The sequence below is a fragment of the Leptidea sinapis genome, chromosome 13 (assembly GCF_905404315.1).
Source record: "Leptidea sinapis chromosome 13, ilLepSina1.1, whole genome shotgun sequence".
Lineage (NCBI taxonomy): Eukaryota > Metazoa > Arthropoda > Insecta > Lepidoptera > Pieridae > Leptidea > Leptidea sinapis.
In genome coordinates this window covers 5,439,092-5,466,218 of record NC_066277.1, presented here as the reverse complement: position 1 = coordinate 5,466,218, position 27,127 = coordinate 5,439,092, and the positions used below count along the sequence as shown (strand labels likewise).

The following is a 27,127-nucleotide window of genomic DNA, read 5'->3' as shown; positions in this document are numbered from 1 at the left end:
CCTACATAGCGCGAGAATGTACATATGGGCGCAAATCGCCACCTACCGTCAATTGTTTGCAACTATTGATATTTATGTTTTAGTTTATCGTTAAAATGAATATATTATTATAGATATATCTGAAATATATAAGATTTAAATACAAATAGCTATTTGTAAACATAAAACTGTTATTTATTAAGGTCTAACTAATTTAATAGACACTGTTTTGACTGTTTGAAGATGCTTGATGTTTCATTTATTGTTAAAATACTTAATTGAATGTTCAAATTAATTTTTATTAGAATTAATATCGTTATTCTGTATCAATCTTTATTATTTTATGCAATAAAGCTTTCTTAATTGTATTTCGAAACTTGCTTGCAGTGCCATCTTCTTATTTCGTAATGTTTGAAATATAAATATAATATCTGGTCGACCGAGCCTTGCTCGGATTTTTAAGAATGTACAATATTTGAACGAAATAAACTAATAGGACATCTGGATTCGAACCGGGGCTTCTTCTGCTTTCCAGATCACCCAATGTCCCATCTGAGCTATTATAGTCTTGTATACATATATATTGGCTAAATTTACCTTTGTATTCTAATGTTATTGCAGCTGTTTCTCATTAAAACACGGATAAAACTACATTTTTTAAAATTGAAACCTAGCTAGATCGATTTATCGCCCCCGAAACTACCTGTATACTAAATTTCATTAAAATCGTTGGAGCCGTTTCCGAGATTCAGATTATATACATATATACAAGAATTGTTCGTTTAAAGGTATAAGATATATATATAAATTCACTAAAACATTTATTGAACTGTATTTAGGAATTATTTTACAATACCTAATTTTATTTGTGTTTTAAAAGAAGTTGTATCTACTATTTCATCTATTGTACGGAAGCTATAAAAGCGGTTGTTTTATGTAAAGACTATTCATATCTATACTAGCAGTTGTGCTTCAATAAACCGAGAAATTCTTAGTGTTGTATTTCTTCATGATGGACAATTCAAGGAAACCCTGGAGTAACGCCGACATACACAATACTCAAGCATGTGAACCAGTACTTTCGAAGCTTACTTTGCTTTGTATTTCTCATCTCTGATTCGGATTCAAGGTGGAACTTAGACAAAGGGATATCTTTTCGACGAGCTGTGATGATATGACAAATGCAGATTTGAATGGTTAACGCGCAAACCAGAGGCGAATCTCAAGGTCAACTTTACAAAATAATGCAGAGCAAATTCGCCTCTTATTCACTGATTTTATGTTCTCATGTAAGTGACGACTGTCTTAATGAGAAATAAAGTTCTTTAAACCGAAATACTACATTATTTCAAACCTATTAAAAACCCTAGGCTAAAATCATGCCTTCGCCCTGAAGTTTCGTTGACCACCGCTTAACGACGTGTCAGGTACACTAAAACTGTAACAGAAGTCATAATTTCATGGACCTAGTACTGGTCAAAAATTCTAGATACTTGCTGCCTTCTTCATAGAAGACACTGCCTTTCACTCAAAGAGTGCCAGAACAGACGCAAAGTACTCGGAGGTCAGAAACAGAAGAGACAACACACCGCTGGCGTCGTAGCCTGGCACCGAGCACAGCAGAGCGGGCGTCGTGGCGTTGATCTCGCGCTCCGTGATGGAGGTCAGGTCCAGTTCGGTCTCCGCGCGGGACATGAAGCCGGGCCCCAGCACGGCAGCCACCAGCTGGGTCGCGGCCGCTATCACGCGGTCCGGCCGGAACGCCTGTCATATTAAATATAAAAGGCATTTATTTTCTCAAAATTTATTCCATTAGAATTCTTTTTGATGTCATTTCATCACTTAGATATTCAGCTGTATAGGATTTACGACAGAGCCATTTTCTTTATAAAACATTTAAATTTAATTATAGATAATGCCTAAACAGTGGCTGGGACCTTATTATAAAAGTGTATACATTTACCCTTAAAGCTATATGTATCTTATGAAGCCTACTAGAATTAGTTACAAGCAATCTCTTATTTCTAGTGTTATAATAATGAAAAATCACTATTAAGAGTAAAAAGGTGACGATTTTTGTAAACGTATATTAAATTTTCATAATGTACTGACAATGAACAGTCATAATATTTATTTCTTTAAATTTTTTTTTGAGAGACTGTCTATAACCAAGCTGATATATAGCACGAACAGCTCTCTTTTGCAGAGCAAAGACTGTGTTAATGTCAGCAGCATGACCCCACAGTAAACTACCGTACGTCATGATGCCGCGAAAATAAATGAAGTACACTAATCTAGAGGTCGCAACATTCGTGTACTCTTTTTATGGAATAGAAGGACAAACGAGCGTACGGGTCACCTGGTGTTAAGTGATCACCGCCGCCCACATTCTCTTGCAACACCAGAGGAATCACAAGAGCGGCCTTAAAGGAAGGTGTACGCGCTTTTTTTGTCCCATGTCGTATCGTCCCGGAAACACCGCGCAAGTAAGCTCATTCCCACAGCTTTGTAGTACGAGGAAGAATGCTCCGTGAAAACCGCACTGTGGAGGACAGCCACACATCCAGATGGTGGGGATGATATCCTAACTTGTGGCGTGTCGTCCGAAGGTGGAATTCGGCGGCAGAACTCAGGTTAAACAGCTCTTCGGAACACTCCCCGTGATAAATGCGGTAGAAGACACACAATGAAGCGACGTCTCTACGCAACGCCAAGTGATCCAGCCGTTCACAGAGCACTGGGTCCCCGACAATTCGAGCTGCTCTGCGTTGCACGCGGTCAAATGGATCTGATACTGGGGTGCGCCAGACCAGAGATGACAGCAATACTCCATGTGTGGCCGGACCTGCGCTTTGTAGAGCGCTAGAATGTGGGCCGGCTTGATATATTGCCGTGCTCTATTGATGACGCCCAGCTTTTTCGAAGCCAATTTGGCTTTTCCCTCCAGATGGCCACGGAATTGGCAATCGCTCGAGATTTCGAGACCCAGTATTCCGATACTAGGCGAGGCTTTAAGGGAAGTGTTGTCGAAGAGCGGTGACACGACAAATGGGGTTGTTTTAGTGGTAAAGCGCAAACTCGAGTCTTCTGGGGGTTAAAGTGGACAAGGTTCAATTTACCCCATTCCGCGACCTTCTCAAGAGAGGACTCGATAGAAGACACAAGTTTCTCCCGGCACTGATCGACGTTTCTGTTCGAGAGAGAGACCTGCATGGCCCGTGTATACAGCATCACCAACGCTGTCGTCTGCATAGCAATATATGTTGGTGGTGTCTAACATATCATTGATATGCAGAAGAAACAGCGTGGGAGATAGCAAACAGCCTTGGGGCACTCCAGCGTTCACGGGCTTGGGATTCGAGCAATAACCGTCGACGACGACCTGTATGCTGCGCCCAGTGAGGAAGCTGGAGGTCCACTTGCATAAGCTCTCGGAAAGCCCAAATGATGGAAGGTTTGAGAGGAGCGCCTTGTGCCATACACGATTAAAGGCCTTCGCTATATCCAGGCTAACTGCCGGGCTTTCCCCCATGCTTTCGATAGCCGCCGCCCATCTATGTGTTAGGTATACCAGAAGATCACCTGCCGATCGAAAATACCGAAATCCGTACTGTCGGTCGTTGATCAACTGGTCACCCTCTAGGTATACCAAGAGCTGGCGGCTAATTATGCTCTCCATGATTTTGGTGAGCAGGGAGGATCTGAACTGTCTCCTTTTTTTGGATCGGATGGACAAGGGCTGACTTCCATGAGTCAGGGACTACGTCTTTGCAATGAGAGTGCCGGAATAAACGCGTTAGCACCGGCATCAACTCAGGGGGTGCGTCAACGCACACGTTCTAATCACGATTGGAGAAATGCCACCCGGCACGCTCGACTTCCTGACGTCCAAGGAATACAGAGCTCGCCTAACAGTTTTCTGTCTGAACTGTACTTCAGGCATAGAGCTCTGACATCGCGGGATGGTCGGCGGTGTTTTTCCGCTGTCGTCAAGAGTCGAGTTGGAGGCGAAAAGAGCGCACAGGAGATAGGCTTTCTCTTTTGCCGTATGGGCCAGGGTGTCATTTCTCATGTGCAACGGCGGCATGGACGGCTGGTTGAAGTTACCAAGAGCAGCTTTCGACAACGACCAGAATTTGCGTGTTCCGGTAGGGTAACTGGAAAGCTGCTCGCCGATTTTAACGACGTGCTTTGACTTAGCACGGGCGATTTGCCGCTTAAAAAATCTGGAGGTACGGTTATATTTCCTCTTAAGAACTTTGCAGTTCGGATCCTTTGTGCCCAGCGCCGCAACCCAAGTTCGATACGCCTGTTTTTTGCAGTCAGATGCTGCTTTAACTGACGCATCGAACCAGGGCTGTTACCGATCGGTACTACAGAGCTTGGTATAAAAATATCCATGCCCTGCAGTATCACATCAGCTACTGCAACGGCGCAGGCACTAGAATCATCCGAAGGGAAACAAACCTTGCCCCAAGGGTAGGATGCAAAAAAGGAACGCATCCCAATCTGCTGACTTGTAGTGCCAAACGCGGCGAGTCGCTGGTGGTCTGCGACGTTGGCGTCGGATGGGCACTACACTCCTGACCAGGCAATGGTCGGACGTTCAGAGAGGGGCAGCGACAGAGACCTGGTAACTATCGGGATGTGTAGTCAGCAGAAGATCTAATAAGGACGGCATTTGGCTATCCACATCCGGGAGCCGCGTTAGCGACTCAACCCATTGGGACAGACCATACGCCAATGCAAAATTATGCACAGATCGCCCTGCGTAGTCTGTGGTACGTGATCCAAGCCATTCGGCATTGTGTCCGTTGAAATCACCCAAGACTACGATTTCAGCGGAGGGGATATGTGCAAGCACGTCGTCAATTGCAGCTTGAACGCAGCCCATGAGATGAGGACCTGTAAACACACGCATAGATGGACGCGGTCTTCTAAATCTACGCAGAGCCAGAGAGTAGACAGGTCCCTACCCTCAAAATTGCCGAGACGGCGACAACAGATATCCTCCCTAACGTACACACATACCCCGGCGTGAAGCAAAAAATTGTGCTCAATTTTGTACCCGGGGTACGTTAAATATGACGTATCGCTAGGTCGAGATATCTGTGTCTCCGTAAGGAAACACAAGGCCGGCTGTACCGTCTCAAGGTGGTGGTGGACGGCGTTTAAGTTGGAGTGAATTCTCCTGATGTTACAAAACTCCACATTAAGCGTGGGGCGGGGTGCCATGGTGTTGCTGCCCAACAGAGCAAACGTGTCCTGTGACATTCGCGGTACTGTGCCCTCCCCAGGGCCATCCATGCCTCCATACGAGGGGCAGCCCGAGCGCGAATGTTCGGGGAGGGATTCTTAGGCTCTATTAGAGTCGGTACCTTACCTTCCTGGGATTATTTCTGTTTTAATACCGCTCTCATATTTTGTTGGGGGGACGGGGGAATGGCCTTCGGTCCTCGACACTAACCTGTGTGAAACATAGCGGCATTAGGCCGCTACTTCACGTCGGTATTCTGTGCGAGTCTGGTAAGTAACCCGGACGAGTCTGGCTTGATAGTGCTGATGTCAAACGGCGGTAGCGTGACTCTCCCACCTTCAATAAGCCCGTAGTCGCCTCTTACGCCACCCTTGGGCCTGAGACTACCCTATTCTTTTTACGCCCCGGGGAAGCACAGGGCAATCTCTAATCTTTCTTATGGCAGATGCTGCAGACCTGTGTCTATCTGCTAGTTAGGCAATATGTGGACCCCACTGAAGCTTTTGATCTAACGTGATACCCAAGAAGACCGCAGTGTCCACAAGTTCCAATCTCTGGTCATTTATAAGTACGTTGGTTTGTACCTCCGCTGTGTTTGGTGTAATGACGCTCTTGTGATTCCTCTGGTGTTGAAAGAGAATGCGGGCGGCGGTGATCACTTAACACCAGGTGACCCGTACGCTCGTTTGTCCTCCTATTCCATAAAAAAAAATGAACTGAAAACACTTTATTTTTTTACTGTTTAAGTGCAGATTATTCGTCTCAAACCAGTATTGTAAGATAAAAAACGCGTATCATTTTATCTATTTCCTCACCAAAAAGCTATTATCAACAGAACTAAATTAATGATACAAATAACTAAGTTAATGTTATATGTGCTCCCAACGTCGTCGCCGCCCAGCGGACCACCCAGTTCATGCTAAACAGGGGCGGACATCGCTAGGCAGCTTTAGACCTTTAAATTTAAGCCCTGAAGACGAACACATTGTAGAGTGAAATCTGATAAGTGGAGAAGGCGTGCTCCCAGCGACACACCTGTATGAGCAGCAGGCGGTACATGGCCAGCGCGTGCGGCGGCGGCGGCGCGGCGGGCGCGGCGTCCCACAACGTGGGCACGACCTGCTCGGGCGCCGCCTGCGACAGCCACGCGCCCAGCTCCGGCAGCGACCCGCACTTGTCCACCAGGTTGCGGAATGCGACCAGTCTAACGCACAAACCAACCGCTTCAATAGGATACATTTTATACACATTTTAACACGACAAAAAATTGTGGATTGAATTCCTTGGGCAGGGTTTCCAGGTACGATACGGCATGGGTGTGAACAGGCCGACGGCATACGTGTGATACCTCTGGGTAACGTATAAGCGGCGGTGATTACTTACCATCACATCACCACTCAGTTCCATAAAAAAAAAACTAAATTTTGTAGTCTATTCATAGTCTGTAAATATCACTATTATTCGTTCTGCGAATTAATAGTTATTTCTGCAACTGTTGTGTAATAATGGGTATTAAAACACGAATGTGTATTTATCTCACGAGGTGAAGCCGAGTGTGAAATAGTACCACATGAGTGTTTTAATACCTAATTATCAACAGTTGCATACAAGACTTTATCGACACCCAGAATTTGAATCCTCTAAAAGATTCTGAAACTGTTACCTTACTGCTAACATTAAAACAGCAAGTCCTAGTAGTAACCTAATATCATCCATTACTGATTATATGCAAATAAACTAAGTATTAATGAAAGAATTATTTATTTTAATAGTAATTTACATTTTACATATAGCAATAATTAAAATTCACTTGAATATTATGTTCTTTTGCAGAGTTTAAAACAAATCGCTCAATTTTTGTAAACAAAAAAATAAAAATATCGAAGAAAAATGGCGGGGATTCGAATAACCTACTTTTTTTTACGACGCGCGAAGTTCTGGGAGTGTGGAGCGCGCGTAAATGAAAATGTTTCTTTTTGGAAATTCATACAGATACCACGCATCGAGCAATAAGAATGTGGCTGTATGTTGAAACTGTTTGCGCATGAAGGGATAAAAAAAAACATAGGAATGTTGTTATGAAATTCAATACAACATTACAACACTCTTTTGGATGATGTAATGGTTATTAGAACATTGGGTGTTTTAATGTTGGCAATAAGCTAACTGTTTCAGAATCTTTAATAGAGAATTTAAAGCATGGGTGTAAATAAATAAAATAACCTGACCGCAAATACTATCATTACTTGCTTACTAATACATAGTCCATCGATCGTATCTAACGTTTCTAAAATGGAAGCTTAAAGTAACTGTAATTAACACCGATAATAAATGTCGTTTTATGATCGGAAAACTCAAAAGTAATAATATCCTGTGTATGTTACCTGGAGCTGAGCCGGAGCGCGGCGTCGTGTTGGTGCGCCGTGAGCACCTCCAGCTGCGGCCGCGTGGCGACGGCGCCCTCTCGTCCTCGCAGGAACACGGAGAACTCCCGCTCCAGGGTGTCCATCCCGACGCCCTTCAGCTGGATGCGGCACAGGAGCAGCGCGAACGTGAGTCGGTCCGTGTGCAACATACCGCGGGCCACGCGCTCGTACACAGTCTACAATATTTACAAATATTATTGAGCGAAGCTGAACGCAGCTCCCGCCGGGTGACTAGAATTGTTTCTCAACTATTTCTGGACCGATTTTAAAAATTGTTGAACTCAAAGTTTCGAATTTTTTTAGGTTATTGTGGAGACAGAATTTTGAATTTCGACTTGATTCAATTATTATAATTAAAAACAAACATTATTTACAAATTATTCTAAATTAGCACGCGCTGTTTATATTTATTTAAAAATTGAACCGATTCCAAAAGAATCTTTTTATTGTTTTTGGTTGGATTAATTTTATTTTGTTTTTGTACACAGACTTAGTTTACCTCGCTTCGCTCAAAAATACGCCGTAGCGAAGCGGTACGACGAACGACTGCGGCATCCTAGTATATTGCTGATTTACGTTGACAGTGCAAAGTGTGTCTGTGGCGGTGCAAAGTATTTACCACTAGACGGTAAACAAATGCAAATTCTCTTCGTTCTCTCCTACTTTGCATTTTGAAGTGTTCAGAACGGTGCCAATTATAAGTTCTACGCAGACCGCCACACACCTTTAGGAGAGGTCTCGTTAAGAATCACGGATCGTCGAAAGCTAGCATTATACGCATGTAGCAGATAAAATACGATTCTTGTAGAGGCTACAGTTTGCTTTTAGCAACTACAGTCGAACGCCTCGAGGCAGGGATGATTTACTTTTACCGACAGTAATGGACGTTGTTACTATCATTATTTTTCATTTCATTTAAAAACATACTTAACTACTTACTAAAAATTATACTTACAATGGTGATTTTTTTATAATTTTATTGTGATAGTATTAATAATTCAATAAAAAAAATCAAGTACTCACTATGAATAATTCATCAGTGATGATTTTCAATCTAGCTGTGTAGTCTGTGAGGCCGTTAAGTCCGGACGAAACCAGGACGGAGCTGAATATATCCAGGAACATTTTCAAAGAGTACTGATACAGGAACTGTACTTGATGCAGGGACTCCATTGTGAAGTAGATACTACTGCACGCCTACATGATAAAAAGATAAACGTTAATATGCAATCCTTAAAAATAAAATTTCATCGATCAATTTCTTAGTTCCATTGAGGCCTTGTCAATCCAAAGAATAACGACAAAAGAAGGTTTCCTTTCTTTTTTACTCGCCTCGCTAAACAGTCTCATTCCAAGGGTATCATAATATTAAAACAAAAAAGTAAAAAAAGAATTAGTTAAAATTTAGAATTTGAGTTTTACAGAGAAACGGCCATTTTTGTCCCTCGTACCAGGCACTAAAAGATAGCTTTTCATCGAGGTGTGAAAAAAATATTTTTGATCAACATATTTCTGGAGCGTGTAAAGTAAGAGAGGAAGAAAATAATGAGGTAACGCGGACATGTTGTCTAGTCGCATTAATGTATTTATTATGTACAGGTTAAATGCCATTATTATTATTTTTTTACTTAATAAACAACAACGAAATAACCTATAATTGGATCAGTAATTGATTCACAGTGTTTTTTAAATAAACTTATGGACACATTTCTGCATATTATTCATTTTCTATATCATCTCATCATCTCTTAACCATTTATTCAAATAATTATAATACATGACATTATGTGGTTACATTATAAGGTAAACAAAGTTTCGAGAATTGTGTTGTTGTAAATAAATACTTACTTATAACTTAATAATAGTAGTCTTTCACCTTTTTTAATTTGGAATTGATCGCCCTTTCGGTTTTTATTTTCGCTGTCATATTTTTATAGACATTTGCAATTATTCTTATACACTTCTTTGGTACTCCTTGGTAAGCTAATGCTTCCAATATCGGTCCATGTTTGAGAGAGTGAAATGCTTTGTTATAGTCCACGAACGCTATATAATAGGGTAGACTATATTCTTTGTATTTTTTAACTTAATCACGCATTGAATTCAAATGCTGCTCTCAATTAAATGATTTTTGATTCTACATTTAAATGTGGCAATCTTAATTTCCGAACCCATAGAACCAATAGAAAACACTTATATGTTTCATACAAATACCAATCTAAAAATACTAACCATATCTTCATCCCATAGATGGATTTAAAAAACAGATCACGATAACAATCCATAGACCAGTTAATGAAATTAAATAACCTTAGTGGATTGAAATATCAATTTCCGTTTACCAATATATATTTAACAAGTAGGAGGCTCCTTTGCACCGGATGCCGGCTAGATTATGGGTACCACATCGGCACTTATTTCTACCGTGAAGCAGTAATGTGTAAGCATTATTGTGTTTCGCGCCGTTGCTAGTGAAATTACTGGGCAAATGAGACTTGACATTTTTTATATTTATGACTTTGTTATGTCTCAAGGTGACGAGCGAATTATATCTAGTCTTATTATTAGTTAATTTCGATTGAATTTATTTTATTAAATTGATGGATTTTACTTTGTTTAATTATACGCGATCATCTTTCGTATAAATTACATATCCGATTGGTTAAAAAAAAGCATGAAAATCTATTACATAGTTTTCGGTTTATTTTGTTTAGACCGACAGAGACTAGACATAGAGTTTAGATGGCAGGGTCTTAGGACAATCTAAACATACACATAAAAAGCTGACTAATTTACCAAAACAAAACGTAAACTACTTGGCGTTAAACAGGGATGGATAAGCAGCCCCACAACTATACCAAACCAAAGCAAGCACTTTGTAGGTTTGTTTGTTTATATTAGGTTTTTAGATAAAAATAAAAAGAATGTTTTTCCGGTGCATGTACTATAAATTCCCAAGGGGTAATAATATATAAAACAAGTTACCTTCTAAAATAGTGGATTTTAAGTCAATTGCTTCTGCAATGGCCGTTGTAAAATTCTTTTGTAAGAAATACTCTAGCAGTAAAATAAATAATTACTAACAGTATTATTATTATTCTAAGGATGTGTGATCAGAATAAGTATTCATAATTGTAAAAAAAACAAAGTCTACAAAAACGTAATACTATTCTTGTACATATTAGAAATAGGTAAGTTTTACACAACCACATGAAAATCATAACACTTACTTGTGAGAGTGGCAAATACTGCTGGCTGACCGTCTCGATTTCCGCAATTACTTTGTCTGTCTCTTCCACCTATAAATATAATAAAAACACAATATTAATTTACTTGTTTAATGTAATTAAATACTTTGATCTACATAGATTGTCACGGCTGTGAAAACATCGAAAAAAAATTGAGGTTGACAGTTGAGTTCTATTTTGAGCAATGCACGCACACTAACACAAAGTTACATACAAATCGCGAGTGTAACACGTAAAGATTAAATAAATCACTACACCAAACAGTCACAATATATAAGCAAGCATTGGCAAGCTCTTTCTTGTTTATTACAGTCTGGTAGTTACCAAACTTTGCTGTAGTTTTATAACGCCGGAGGTCGTGGGTTCGAGTCCCGCATCGTTCATAAAATTATGTTGTTTTTCAAATTTTATTTGTATATATATATGCCATTGACCCTTGGGTAATCCCATACCTACGCCTGATAAAGGGCGAACGCTTTCAGGTTCCACATTCGGAACACAGATTTTATATAAATCCACAGTAGCTATTAGTGGCAAGACGGGGAAATTAATATAATAATAAATAAATGTACCATTTAAGTACGGTCAGTACTGCTACTAAACTTCTAGTTCACCCCGGCGTTGCTCAAAATACGTTTGGCGAGGGGAATAGCCATATAGTCAGCAATCTGTCCAAAATTACGAGTAATGAAATACAAACCTTTTGGCCAATGTCGTCGGCCTCCTTCTTCAATGTTTCTAGTGTGGCTATAACCGAGTCGTCATCTAGAATCTTTCCTTTTGCATCGTTGAGTGCTTGCAGCAATGACTTCTCCAGCTGACGTAGTCGTAGATGGAACTCACCTAAAAATAAGTTATTATTTTAAATACTGATGAAGGGCCTATATTATTATATTATATATAGGTATGATGAGGTTTTGTGGAAATTGTAGTGATGTAAATAAATACAGTACTGAATTAATACTAAGGCAAGTTGCTGGACTATTTACTATATGTTGAAGTTTTACTTTTTACAACTGTAAATGGAATTAAAATTGGGTATGTTTGGGTTGATTTTGGTTGGTCATATGATCAGAGGCCCAAACAAGTGGTCACAGAAACTCACCTATTGGTACCCGAGAGATGCTAAAAGAAAGAGAGGCTGACAGATACTAAGGTGGGAAGATGACATAAAGAAGGTTGCTGGACCAGTTTGGAGTAGAGAAGCGCGGGAGAGAGAGCACTGGAAGGTCCTAGAGGAGGCCTATGTCAGAGGACAAGCTAGACACATTGTTAAAAAATAGAGGAAAAAAAAATACATGTTACTACATAACTAATGTCTAGAAATAAAGGCTATCTTTATCTTTATGTTTGGGTTATCACCTTGCAGCTTGAGAAGGTCGGAGCGCTTGGTGTCGATGTCGGGTCGCTCGGCCTTGAGCACGCGGTGCAGGCACTGCGACTGTAGCGACGACCTCGTCACCGTGAAGTTTACGAACGTCACGCGCGAGCACATGTCCGGCGGGAACTCCACCGTCGGGTCGCTGCAACGTTACTCTATATTATCTAAAATACGTTATGTCCGTACTTCACAATCACAAAACATGGGCTTACGACAATAAGCAGGAAGAATCAGTCGGGATCCTTCGATATTTGATACATAGATTATTGATAGAAAGGGAAGAGGATAATCAATTTTTTACGGAGATAACGTCAAGATAATAATAATATTGACACACTTTTTACACAAATTATCATGCCCCAAGTTAAGCATATATAGCCTGTGTTATGTGTTACAATGATATATTTAATACAATATACTTACTTAAACATACATAAATTTATATAAATATACATAAATACATTTAAACATCCATGACTCGGAAACAAACATCCATATTCATCATATAAATGCTTGCACCTACCGGGATTCGAACTCGGGACCTCTAGCTCATTAGGTAGGATCGGTAGGATAAGAGAGCGTTGGCGAATTAAAATTACGTAAAAATATATAAAATCCAATAAAAATTCTTCAGAAACTGACTGTGAATAACACAGCCACGTAGTAAGTGTGTTAAGTAGAGTTTACTTACCGCGTGCTGAGGAATATGACGAAGGAGGGGCTAAGGTCGATGTCCTGGTCGCCCAGAGTGATGAGCACGCGGCCACCTGTACGACGCAGCTCGCGGTTCAGCACCGGGTTCAGGATAGGGTCGTAGTTCTCCACGTCCTACCACACACATTCATATTTTTTACTTTTCGAGGCAAATCGTACACAAGTAATGACAGTATCTTTGTTATACCTCCATTATATAACTGGGCCTACAGAGCGTATAATACTATATCCATTAATATACTGCATGTTTTTCACATATTATCCATTAGGAAGCCTTAGTTCACCTTAGATGAATTATTTTTAGAAGTTTTATATTATTGGATTGTATATGTTATAATATCATTTAAGATCAAATATTATTTTAATAAAAAATTAAACTTTATAATTTGTTTTTGATGATGATTTTATATTAAGCAAGAAATTATTTTTTACAGTGAAAAAGATTCTAGGAAATATCTGAAAATAAACACGTACGTTCATTAAAAATTAGGTATGTGAATGAATGGCGAAAATTGTCTATGATCATTCTATCCTCTCCACTCTATGTTGTTATAAATTGACGTCATAGTACATAACAATCATGCGCAAAAAGTAGTGTGTCGGTTGGCCCTTTTTATTTGTAGACGTTATATGGCATTATAAACTCTGACACTTAGGGTTTGTCTCCAATATGTGTGAACGTAGTATGAAAAACATCAGTAGCTAAATCTCACCTGCACAAGCAAGGGATTTCCGAAACGCAAGGCAGACTCGAGGTTCTTCCTGAACGAGTCATCGAGGAAGGACGTCTTCGTGATCTTTCTGTCCTTGAACTCTCGCATTATGAACTCTGTCGCCTGACCGGACGGGTCTATGATGAGCGGGTAGCGGTTGAAGCGCTGAAATCAATCAGTTTTATTGAAAAAACAAAAACAGATAACATGGTGATTGATAATTGTTGAGACCGGAACACTTAACCATTTTACGATGTTTTTTATAATGGCCTTGAGATCTTTGGTAGATGATCACCTCTGAATATCAACGGAGCTCCATGATCCTCCACTCAAGCGTTTGCAAACTCACAACTGTGTCCTCGTGATAGCGCCACAGTATTGTTTATTTGCCAGTTTTAAATGCTTGGTCGATTATGTAAAAAAAGTATTGAAAACATTTTGCCTGTATGTTTTTTTTTTTGGAAATTATTAACAAAATAAATAAGTATTTTATTTTAATGAGGCGCAGTTTTCGAAATTTTAAGTTATTTAGCTAAGCGCTGTGACATGACGTTACTACTTTTTTATTTACTACACAATTTTAAATAACATTTTTTTTAATCGAAGAGGCAAGTTCACCTTATGGAAAGTGAGAACCGCCCACTAGGACATCTGCAAAAGCAGAGAAGTCTTGAAGTGGCATTGCGTGCTCTCGAGCTGAGAGTATGTTCTAAGCTCGAAGGCCCTTAAGTCATAATTCTATCGGATATCCAGTACCTGACTTCACTTCTTAGCCGAGTGAAGCGAAATGTTTTCTGCGAACATGGAATATCATACCAAAGTTTGCAAGTCTCCCAGCGGAAATCGCGTCCGCGGGTAGGCAGATAGACTTCTGGTTCACTGGAGCATTTCTGTAAGCCTGTACTGACAGATACCTTCAACATGATGGCGTTCTCCACACACAGCTCGTCAGTGGGCAGTGCGTTGGCCTGCCAGCGGAGCCGCTCGTCCGGGTTGCTGAGGTACTCGGTGCGGGCGATGTCGGCGCGGAACTTGATGTTGGCCGAGCCCAGGTGGCTGGTCCACGTCGAGAATAGATTCTGACGATACTGGAGGGGACAACAGAGTTATTATTTTGTTTAACTGACCAAACAAACACTTATTTAATAAAATATATAAGTAATTTATGACCTGAAAAACGCAACACTTATAAATTGTTAAATTAATAGATTATCCGCCATCTTAGTTTATATTAATTATTGTTTTAGTGGCAGTTGACATACTAAAGTACGAGATCCCACCGCTCGATTCTGCAGGTACATGCTTTTTTGATAAAACTACTGTATTTACTACTAAAAAATAAGAAAATTATGTAAAAAATTGTGGTAGGCAGCTCTTAGTTAGCCGTAACGTAAGGGTTGCCAGGTATAAACAGGTATCTTATTTTTAATTACAGATCTTAGGCAACTACTAGGTATACATAGTCAAAATTTTAATAAATGGGAGTTTATGTGACTCATAAGGAACAGAATAATAATAAATAACAATACGGAACCATTATTTTATATATTCGCATGATTGTCACATATTTTATGTCATTAACAGAGACATAATTAAGTACGTTTTACGTAAGTTACATAATTGTAACTTTTTCTATTTGTAAATAATAAATATTTGCATATGGATAAAGTAACTTTATTTTTTAATACGTACATACAAATAATATAAATTAGTCAAAATAAGCGATTTGGGAATGTTTCAGTTATTGCTATTGTGGTGAGCTGAGTGGTACGTACATGTTGATCAAAGTAGCCACCATACGTAATGAAGGCCGCAGACAGCAACACATCGCCCACGATGGTGCTCATCTGTGAGCGGAACGTCTCCGAGCTCGACTCCCATCTCTCTCGCTCTATCACCAGACTCTTCAGGAGAGCTATCGACCTGTCCACCTGGAAAGAAACACAGCCAATTAAATCGTGGTTGAATTTTGTTTCATGCAATCCAATTAAAGAATGCTTTCGTGGGTTGCTACGGTAATGATAGATGTTTATATATAACAATTATCTTTTGGGAACTTTTAGGACGCTCTTGTGGGACGTTTACTTATATATATATATATATATATATATATATATATATATATATATACTTTTATCAAAGGTTATCTATCTCTCTAACAACGGTTCTGTGATTGCGTGTCATTAAAGAATGTTTCTTTCAGTGAGCTCGTGTAATGTACCGAAATATTGAGCTTTTTGTACCTAGATGATTTTTAAATGGCCAAACTGTTTTGAGGTCAATTCTCAGTTCAGCTATGTCGTAAATACTGATATACCTATTTTGCTCCATTTTTTCAAAAATATCGTATTTTGTCTATTTATTAACAATCTATTCGACTAGAGCAAAGTGCACCTGTGAAATCAAAATTCCCGGATTCAAAACGCTTTGTCCTACTTTTACTGACATTACTGCATTACGTCCATAAACGTCCCTATATGTTTTCGTGACTTAAAATTATTTTTTCCTTTTTTGTAATAAAATTGCAAAAGACACAACATTTTAATAATTTTGTCACTTTTATAGAAATATACTAATAGATTTTATTACAAGTTTATACATACTATGCGCTGAAATTAATTTATATACTTATATACTTTAAGATGGGACATGTAATAGCTCAACATACCTTAGCTTGCACGTTCTCCAAGTCAGTCTTGATGGCCTGCGCTTGGCTAATGAGTTGCGCATACTCCTCCTTGTACGAGGCTATGGACTTCTCCAGCTGGGCGATCAAGTCTCGGACCTCTGTTCCAGCCTTCACGTTGGACTGAGCTCGATCTTCTAATGCTTTGAGCTCGTTACGTAGAGGTTCCACACGTTTCAACATGTCCGCGTACTCGATCTGTGATTTTAGCAATTTAATAAAATTGTCAAATTAATTTAAATTATTTCAATCATCATTGGCTACAGTTTCGCATTTAATGTATATAAAGTACACTAGAAGAACTTCAACAACCAGTTTATCTTTTTTAAATACAATCGTAAGAGCTTATTCATATAATTCATTAGCATTGATAAATTATGAATTTGATTTGGAACACAACATTAAATTAACAAACTCACCTGAGCAATAGCCCATTTGACCATAGGACCGCAGGCCATACTAGCTCTGTTAACTTTCTCGAAGTTGTAGTCCGGGTTACTCAAATATCGAGTCTTCATTTTCTCACGAACATCGTCACTGGCACACGAGACAAGTATTAATTACAATTACTTTAGCTGACAACTGTGCATAAAACTAAAACCAACCAAAACCATTGTTCAAAACTTATTTCATGCACTTTAATCTCCATAAACCAAAAAAAAAAAAATGGACGTCACATTAAAATGCAGCAAATAAAAAAACAATGCCCGGTTGATGAGTTACAGATAGCAAACAAACTCAGTAAACAAAATACAATGAGGGTGATCTGTCACTGTCTTACGTGAATTGTGGAATCAAACATAAGACCCAAAACAAATGAACTATTTATTGGCAAATACATTCATGCAGTGTTGTTTGTCTGTGAAATTTTATAATTTAAATAAATTCAATTGAATTTATAAATTTTAATAAATAATTTTCTCATGCATACATGATTCGATTTCAAGATACATATTTACATGCATTATGTCCTTTACCAAAAACATGCCCCAAAATATTTATTAAGATCGCAAATACATTCGAGGGAACATTAATTTAAAAAAAAAAATCAATATGATAAACACCAACGCAAGCATACCATGCAACAAGCAAATTAAAGCACAACAAAATAAAAACCACACCAAGGCACAAAAAACACTCTAAATCACTTATCAATCAGAGAAAAGACATTTTTATACTTTAAAGCAGAGGTTCCCAGACTTGATTTCTGGCTGGTTCTAGTGCACCCCCTGCACCTACATTTGTACCATATTTCCAAAACTCCACAAAAATGTGAAGTTTAGATCTATGTTTTCGAAAAAAAAAAGAGATAATTGATTGGTTAATTAAGTACATTGTGTTATTAAGTGATTGTGCTATGAGCGTATGTCAAAAAACTAAAATTGGCCAATCAAAATTGATTCCATCCACGAATAGTGAACCCCTATTCTTTTGTCACGCCAGCTTAGACCCCTTCGAGTCTCCCGTGGATCCCTGGGTCCACCTTGACCACTTTAGGAACTAATGCTTAAAAGCAATCTGTTTGATAGGTGACGGGCAAGTACTATCAAATACCAGTTATTTTGCACAATAATTCCAATTTAAATCATGGAATTGCATTAAAATAAATGGTTTTTTCAAATCATAAACTTAGTATACTAGCGTTATAGACGCACCCTGTGTGAGAGTGAGATAACTATCCTTACATAAAAACCTAGGTGTGGTAAAGAGACGGAATAGATAGACCGTGAAACAGTTTTGAAACAATTTAGTGTCAAATAGTCTCCTGTCACCTGTCATGGACCGCATTTTAATAACACTAAGTTTTTATCGTAATTGTTCTGTGTTTTAACGGATATTTATTAAAAATATAACGGTATCATGTTCTGTGTTAGATTGTGTTGTTATATACAGCAACAAGCTAAATGTAAATACTGATTCTTCTATACTGCTGTCGTGGTGCTTATTTTCGTAGAACATAATATTCACTGAAATATTATAATTCTTATAACTCATTGTCTACACATGTATTTGTATTTCTGTTTGTGTTTTTCTAATAAAATAAAATAAATATTGTGTATTAAATTTTAAATACGCAGTAAATACTATTTCATAAAGAGTGTAATAATTTAAAAAAAATATGTGTTAGAAAATGAAATATTTTATACGTGAATATGGCGCCGTTTATCAAAATTTGTCATAGGGATTGACCAAAAGCAAAATACTTCACACTTCACTAGCTCACTAACACATCAGTAAAACTAGCACACATGAACATTTAAAATTTAGTCTCGCCGTAATGAGAAGAGTGTTTGTTTATTACGCTAGTATACTAAGTTTATGTTTAAAATGTAACATGCCAATCGGAAAAGTTCTCATTCGCACGAGTTTTTACACAGTAGCTACCGCGGCGGCATATCATCGTTGCTTTAAAGACCAGACACGTACAATGCGTCACTTATAAACGTACACTTAATGATTTTTGACACGCTTCCGCGGATTATTCTTTTTCAAATCGTGCGAATCAGTACTTCAGTTATCGGGGGAGTAGATAATGGAGTGGGGTGTGGTGTGGGGAAGGTCTGGGGTTGTCAAGCGCAGGCGTTGCTCACGTGATGTCCTCGGTGGAGAAGTTGGCGACGATGCTGTTAATGAAGTTCTCGCGCATGATGACCGCGCGGATGGCCTTCCAGTCCGTGGCGTTCTCGCCCAGCAGCAGGCAGATGGACTCGAGCGCCACCTTCACGATCGCGGGCGGGTTGGCCATCGAGCGCACCTCCACTAAGTGTTGCTTCTTTATCGACTTCACGGCTGTGTCGCGCACCCCAAGCGAGAGCGATAGTAAAGAGACAAATAAGCCATTTTACAGTCCGCTCACACACACGTACTGTTTCGCGGGACCGTCTTACGGATGAGGCCTAAGTAACACGTTCGCAAACACAAAAGGATTAAGTAAAAAAAAAATATTTGATCGGTGGAAATTTTGTCTTTCACGTCCCTTCGTTAAAATTAAATAAAATAGCAATAGAAATCAATTTTTAACCGGATCTTTTGTATCATGCGAACAATGCATTGAAATAACTGGCACTCGAGTCCGCAAGACGGGGCGTGTGTGAACGCAATGTTAGCCGGGCGTGTCGCATGCGGCTGCCGTTATTCGAACACAAGGGAGTACAACAGTATGTTAGTCACATAACACAGATATTAGTGCCTTACGACGTCGACGGTATCATATAAAATATCGTATTAATAACAACAGTCATATGCGAGCAAGCGGAGCGTATATACAAAACTAATATACTTCTCATTCGATAGAAATTATAGAACTTATACTATAAAATAACAATAACATATCATAATATTACAACATACAGTATGTAACTAACATAACTTCATTCAATGCACTAATTACAGTATAATGTGTTTGCCAACAAATAGACTGAGTGTGTGAACTTCCTTTGCTATCTACAAACTAATTACAATAATTTTTATTTAAATGTCATTTATTTTTAAAGCTCTACAGATTATGCGACGTTTGAAATGTTTTGAAAACCGAAAAAATTACAAGTTTATTATAATGACCAAAAGAATATACATTATTTTTCTTTTCAGTAATTATGTATGTATTTCTGAGTTTGTCAGTGCAGTAATGTAAAGATTGAAAAAATGTGTTTTTAAAATTTTTGTTTATCTTTATGTAAAGATAGTAAATACATTTGAATATTGCTTTTAATATTTATAAATTAATGGCTATCTATACAAATATTTGGTATCACTCAAAAGCGTTCTAAGCAACGTTCGATCAGCCGCTGACTACTCTTTGGTCTTTCAATCAAAATGTCAAAGATTAACGTCAAAGTAATGAACAGTCGCATAGTCTGCGTGAGCGGTTGACAGGCAGAGCGTCCACTAACGTGATATTCTCAGTCTCGAAGTTGACAATAGTGGATATGAAGTTGTCCTTCATGACGGCGGAACGAATGCCCTTCCAGGTGTCGCTCTTCTCCTCGAGCAGCGTGCAGATTGACTCCAGCGCCATCTTGACGACGGGCGGCGGGTTCGACATGGAGCGCACCTCCACCAACTGTTGCTTCTTGATGGATCTCACCGCTGCGTTCATTATGCTTTACGTATACTAGTTATACACGCACTGGGGCATCAACTCCAAACCAAGATCATTTAACATACCTACAAGAGGCGGAAGTCGGACGCGCATCTTTTTTTTTATTTTTAATTGATATTAATTATAGTTTCAGGCACTACTTTTGTTATTTATGTTTGTGCCTATGGTTTGTTTGTTTGAGCTAATTTGCACACATTTGACATGCAAAACAACCGCATATCAAATTAGAATTGTTATTGTAAAAATAATTCTGAAGGTAGTTTTCAATTTAATGACTGTATGCACTAATAAATTCCAATGTTTTAATTTGGATTCATTAAATCATTAACATTATTTTGGCATCCGTGTCGAACACTAACTTGCAAACTTAAATTTTTTATAATAAAAGTGAATGCGCTGTACATTTTAAATACCCAAAGCTAAATACGAACAAGACTAGTATATAGTACATGGTATAAACAAGTATATTTATAAATTACACGTTTAAAATTTATGTCACTACTACACATACGCAACGGTACACTGTATGGAACATTGCAATCGATTTTCAGTGTTGCAGATGTTATAACTCCCAGTGGTACGTTGACAACACGACTCGTGATTAGCTTGCAGGTAGTAAATAAAATTGATAGACATGCCTCAGACGACAGACTATTCGAGACGCACTTTTTAGTCTTTGATTGGTACGATACATACTTGGCAGAGTATCATGACAGAAATTATTAAAAAGAAAATTGTGGGATGAAGTGTGCAAATTTATTTGGATATAGTTTTAGAACTGAATGTTTAATATGAAACAGTCCCTTTAATAACCTTTCTGAAAGAATAGGATGAACCCAAAATTCTCTATTTCTTCTTCTTTTTTTATATCTCAAGTACAAAATAACACACCGCAATCTCTGTACCTCCATTGCGTGAACGTCCCTCTGTCAGACATTTTGCGCGCAATGTGTGCCGCAGACTCAATCGCACAAGTAGTGTGTTATCTGCGATAGTCCTAAAATTGATTGAATAATACTGCAAAGCTAATCAAAGTATAACGCTCGTGACGTCTACAGTAATTGTTGTTTTTCAATTATATAAAGATAACGCTCACCTGTATTCACATTCAATGGTTGGTATAAGTGATAAGCACAAGAAGCATATCCAAACGCGTAAAAGTAAAGAAAAAATACTAAATTAATCTGAAAAAATATTGAATCCAAGTGCTCAGGTCAGAATTATCTTTGTCATAATTTGTATCAATCGTTTAAATCTATTTGTTTTAATTTTTCATTCCTAACAATAAAATATATATAAAGTAATATGAATACAGTTAAGTATTAGCTTCACTTAACGCAGCCTTCATGGTTTATCTTGCTATAAGGATAGTCGGCTATCGAGGGTTTACCCTCTATAATGACACCGATTATTACGGGTTCACTTGCTGTAATTACAGCCTAAAAATAAGGAGTGTAATCGCTGTAATGACAGTTGACTGCCCAAAGTTCAGCAGCTATAATGACAGCCGATTATCACGGGTTCACACAGTACTATTAATGTTGTGTACTGGCAATTTATAGTTAAGTTAGCGAGAGTATCAAACCGTTCTGCGCTTCGATGACGGCGGGCTCCACCTGGGCGAGGTCTGCCATCACATCCCGACGCTTCGCCTCAATTTCCTTAGTTTGCTTCTCTAAAGCCACCTGTATATATATAATAAATAAATTTCATTATTTTCGTATACGTGAACAATTTTAATGGATTTCAACTATAGTAACCGTCAATGCTCTGTCTCAAACGAAGCTACTTGAGCATACAAGTCTCCTGACGTTATTATCAAAACAGTTTTTTTTAATAATTGACACGGCGCAATGCTGTCTTTCCATGATAACTCCTTCATTTAAATGAAAGGAGCATTTGAAAAACCATGGAAATAAATATCACATATTTGTCTCTCTCATCTTACTTTCAATAATGTATTGACGGTTTCAATTACTTTGTTACAGGTATTCAGCAGAAAAACTTTGAAAATTAAGTTTGATTCCTATTTTTACATTTTTTTTTCGAAATCCACTAAAAAAACAGGCTCTCGTGACAGGCCGAACTCAAAGAATCAATAAAAATCAGATAGAAAATGATCTAAACAAGTACAACGTTTGGATAACATAAATGTGACGTTAATATGAACAGTACCTGAATCTCTTGACTTTCAACTTTCTTCTTTTCCGCCTCCTGTTGGTCTTTGACCATTTGTTTGAGCTTGGCATTGGCAGCTTCATTCTTCGCACGTAGCTCCTTTAAAATGAACATGAACATATTGTACAAAATGTAATACTTAGACAGTAGCAGTACATCGCTCGGGGCATCTACTGCGATGCGCTTGTACAATTGTGTTGCGGTTTGAGTGTGTGGCGACGAGTGGGTGGCGTTGTACTGCAGGCACTTTTTGGAAATGACAACAGAGCTAAATAAGCCATTTATTTCTTGCTTTAACAAAGTTTTTTAAATATTGTTAGTAGATTTAGTTAACAAGAATCCCAATCCGTCTGAGGTCGTCTTCCCATCTGGTTAATGGTCTTCCTCGGCTTCTCTTGCCCGCGGAGCCGCTCCATGATGTTATTCTCGCAGTGCATTTCTGGTCTGTATATCTCGCGACATGGCCAGCCCATTTCCTTAGAGCGTTGGTCGCATTAGTGGTTTTTCTTATCTAAGTATGATTTACTTTATCTATTCTCTATGATGAGAATACTCCTCTCTAGCCGTCTGAAGTTATTGACGATATATTAGTGAACAAGGGCCGATTCGGTTCCGGCATTCGGTTTCGCCGTCGCTGCTGCGGCACGCTACTCTCGGCTCGTGCGTTTTGATGACCAGTGTAAATTAGTTTTTGGGACCTACTAGTGAACAAAGGCCGATTCGCTTAGATAATAATTATTTGATTTGATTACACTAATGTCTAAAAAATAATGACAATACAATAAATACAAGAAACAGACCAATCAGAGACGGACTCATAATTGTTATTGGGTTAATGGTTCTTAATTGTTTATGACAAGCAGGCTATTTTTTTTCCAATCGGTAGCGCTCTCTTTCCTTGAGGCAAGACTGATTATTTAAAACAAATATAAAACAATCACTACAACAGATTTTTTCTATCAAACGTACGTTCAAATGATGAAAACTTAATATTCATATTTGTTACATACTATTTCTAAATAGTTTTGTTAATTTGTATAATGACATTCGATTTTGTAAAATTTGTTGCTTCTGGTACTATATAACATACTCATTATTAAGTCGTTTGTATTAGTGAACAAACGTGCTTTTTATAACAATAAAAAATAGAACTGAATACTTCGATTATGAGTTAGAAATAAGTAATTTGTTTTCATCGTCAATGTTAACATCATAAGTATATCAAAACTGAAATTATAAGCAGACATATTTTTTAGTTTCACTATAATTTTTATTACCATGCTATAGTCACGCTATGCATAGCATGGAAATAAATAATATCGCTATCGATAGAATTGAAAGTATACAAAAAAGTTAAGTCAAAAAAGCCCTTGATTTTAGAACCGGCCATATACTATAAACTCCAAACGCTTAGTGACCGTCGAGACGGTGTAGACTCTACTATGTTATACAAAATTTTACTTAATAAAATAGACCCCTCACTACCCCATCTAATTAACCTTAGAGTCCGTCATAGTCGCCAGCGTCAATGTAGGAAAAATGTTTTGTTTTCAATTCCTAGAGTATTCCTAGAGTAGAGCGTGTTATGCACAAAATTGATTTTCACAAAATTTTCAGATATTGTTTTATTTTTGTATTTTATATTATAATTTATATACTCACTGCTTTTTCACTATTTGTAAAACCGTAAGGCAACTCCAGGTCTAATTTTAAGCAATACTTATCAATTTATTACTTTTTTTTATAACGACTGCTTGTTTCTTAATTATCATATTATATTAATTAATGTAAATCGCATGACCTTCTTAACTGACCTGTGATTTTACAGCGAGACTTTTCTGCATCTCCTCGACCTGCTCGACCGTCTCCGCGATCTTCCCGAGACCCACGTTCAAGTGAAGTTGTTGCTCCTCAAGGTCGGCCCGCTTCTCCGAGTACAACTTCACCATTTGTTGGATGAAGTCCAGGTAATGTCTGTAGATTAAGAAAGAATAAGAATAATGATAATAAGAAATGTAGAAAAGAAATATAAATATGGTTCGCAGCGCCTATGTCATATTTAATAGATTGATAATAATGCAACCATAATACAGTAAATATTTTACATTTAGAACATTAATTAGAGATACGCCGAGTAACGAGTATTATACGGTTTAATGTTTGCTAAACCGAGTACTCAGCCGAATAACTCGGTTCAATGTAATTAATTGTTTGGGGCGCGTTAAATATAACTACGATCGTTCGAAGAAATCACCAAAACTAACAGCGCAACATTCTCATCAATTTCAGAAGTAATACCCTACATCAGTGAAACCTGCCCAAAAATCGCAAATATGCATTGAATGCTTAAAGAAAGGCTTTCATCTATAGTCAGAGCCCGTATCCTCAGATACTTCGGACATATCACGCGACGTGGAGAGCATGCCATAGAGAGACTTGTTGTTCAGGGAAGGGTCAACGGCAGTAGGTCAAGAGGACGCTCCCCTATGCGCTGGTCAGACCAGATCAAAGCCCTAACCAATCCTCCCCTCAACACATGTGCCAGAGATAACTGGCGTAGAATCGTTCGACGTGACCACGACTGCTCTGTCAAGAGTAATCCGACGAAGAAGAAGAAGCTTAAAGATGTCGAGTACAGAGTATTAAATGAGTACTCGGCCCATCTCTAAGTATCATTCATTATGGTCGTTTATTGTAAACGTGAATTATCTGTTGTAATTGATTTGAAATAAAATAATTAAGTAAAACAAGTGTTCATTCAAAGTTTTTTTTTTATATTTTTCACTATCTGTGTTGCCTTACTTTATAATGAAAGGTTACTAAATTTTATGCCATCATCAATAAAAAGGTTTTTAATTATAGAGTTACACACCATACTTACAATGATAGACACAATAATTTGCATTATGCTAGCATTAAAGAAATATCTAGAAATCTGACACTTTAAGATATCTAGTTCTTTTAAAATGAGTAGCTGTAACAATATTTACACGGGAGTGGGTCAGGGATTGGAAATAATACTCCGCTTATAGGAACGAGTCTTTATTTGCGTTCACTTTTTCTGAACTTGCACTTCGCCGGTCTGCCGCTGTTCCTCTTGTGGGCGGCGGTACCTTCAACGCGTCACACTGCACCGAACACTACTTCTCTTCTGTCTTCTTCTTCTTAGAACACTTCCACTTTTCACTACTTCTTTTCTTCTTCTTCTTCTTTACACTTTCGAGTCAGAACTAGAACTGCCGTAGGCCACGCTTAGTACGGCTTATATACCCCCGGATCCGTTCTATTTTCAAAATGATTCTTCCATTCCATCTTTAAATTTAAATTGTACTAGAAAATTCTTTTAACTATTTTTATCCTGCTTACACATTTTCCATCCCTTTTTTCCTGTTCGATTTGATCCTGAACTTACTAGAAATTTCCTTTAACTTTACAAAACCCAAAAAAATCCATACACTGGTAGGTGTATCGAACCCGGGTCTACAGCGTCTAAAGTAAACACTTTTCCGCTGAGCTACGAGTATTGCTGACGGAGCTGTTGAAATTAACAATGTCTTGAGAAGTTTGACAACTCTCGTCATATACTTCGAAGGGTTGCTACGCAACACTGCCCCCTCCCAAGAAATGATCGTCCCGATCATCGTTGCTTCCGTAGAACTTAGCCACCCGATCGACATGTACGATTTTCGGGGGACTTCGAGGGGTACGCTGGATCCTGAGAGTCACATCATTTATCCTTGTGATTACTTTATATGATCCCTCCCAACTTGGTTAGAGCTTCGGAGACTTCCCCTTTCGCCTTACAGGATTGTGTAACCAAATCAGGGTTCCCTCTTCAAAACTAGGAATATTAGGTCTTCGATCGTAGCGGGTCTTCATCCGTTCACTTGCCTTAAGCCCAGTTGTTCTAATTTCCTCGTAGATGTCAACCATATTTTTCCGTAACTCATCCACATATTCTGTTATACTTTTCGGAGTATCCGGTGGACAGCCTGAGAGTAAATCAGCTGGTGATTTCAATTCCCTTCCAAAATTGGCGTACGCAGGAGTCACCGTTGTTGTCTCGTGTATTGCGCTTCTATACGACATAAGAAACAGTGGAATGTACTCATCCCAGTTATCCTGATGACTGTCCACTACTTTTGCCAGATGTCGCTCCAATGTTTGGTTAAACCTCTCCACCATCCCCTCCGACTGTGGATGATATGGCGTAGTTCTGGTCTTATGGATTCCCAAGATCTTGCAAACTTCTTGAAATACTTGTGACTCGAAGTTCCGCCCTTGGCACTGTGCAACTCCAAAGGCACACCGAATCTGCAGAAAACTTCATTCACCAGCTTCGTCGCAACGGTAACTGCTTCTTGATTCGGTAGAGCAAATGCTTCTGGCCACTTCGTGAAATAATCCATCACCACCATTATGTAACGGCTTCCAGCTTTGGTG

General features: G+C 38.5%; 1 protein-coding gene across 5 annotated transcripts in view; it reads right to left on the bottom strand.

The window, feature by feature from the left end:
- The window catches only part of LOC126967435 (dynein heavy chain, cytoplasmic), a 104,214-nt gene that overhangs the window by 14,376 nt on the left and 62,711 nt on the right, over nt 1-27,127 (bottom strand). For 4 of the 5 annotated variants that reach the window (XM_050811891.1, XM_050811895.1, XM_050811894.1 and 1 more), the window contains 17 exons: nt 24,499-24,658; nt 22,682-22,783; nt 22,092-22,191; nt 18,996-19,194; nt 16,824-16,941; nt 16,387-16,602; nt 15,494-15,649; nt 14,633-14,806; nt 13,719-13,883; nt 12,983-13,119; nt 12,273-12,433; nt 11,611-11,753; nt 10,893-10,961; nt 8,686-8,859; nt 7,621-7,838; nt 6,272-6,440; nt 1,569-1,743 (listed from right to left, as the gene is read on the bottom strand). In XM_050811891.1, the coding sequence (XP_050667848.1) occupies nt 1,569-1,743; nt 6,272-6,440; nt 7,621-7,838; nt 8,686-8,859; nt 10,893-10,961; nt 11,611-11,753; nt 12,273-12,433; nt 12,983-13,119; nt 13,719-13,883; nt 14,633-14,806; nt 15,494-15,649; nt 16,387-16,602; nt 16,824-16,941; nt 18,996-19,194; nt 22,092-22,191; nt 22,682-22,783; nt 24,499-24,658 (2,636 nt within the window). Of the gene's footprint in view, nt 1-1,568; nt 1,744-6,271; nt 6,441-7,620; nt 7,839-8,685; nt 8,860-10,892; nt 10,962-11,610; nt 11,754-12,272; nt 12,434-12,982; nt 13,120-13,718; nt 13,884-14,632; nt 14,807-15,493; nt 15,650-16,386; nt 16,603-16,823; nt 16,942-18,995; nt 19,195-20,297; nt 20,494-22,091; nt 22,192-22,681; nt 22,784-24,498; nt 24,659-27,127 lie in introns of all 5 variants that reach the window. The other variant, XM_050811893.1, reaches the window with a different exon arrangement.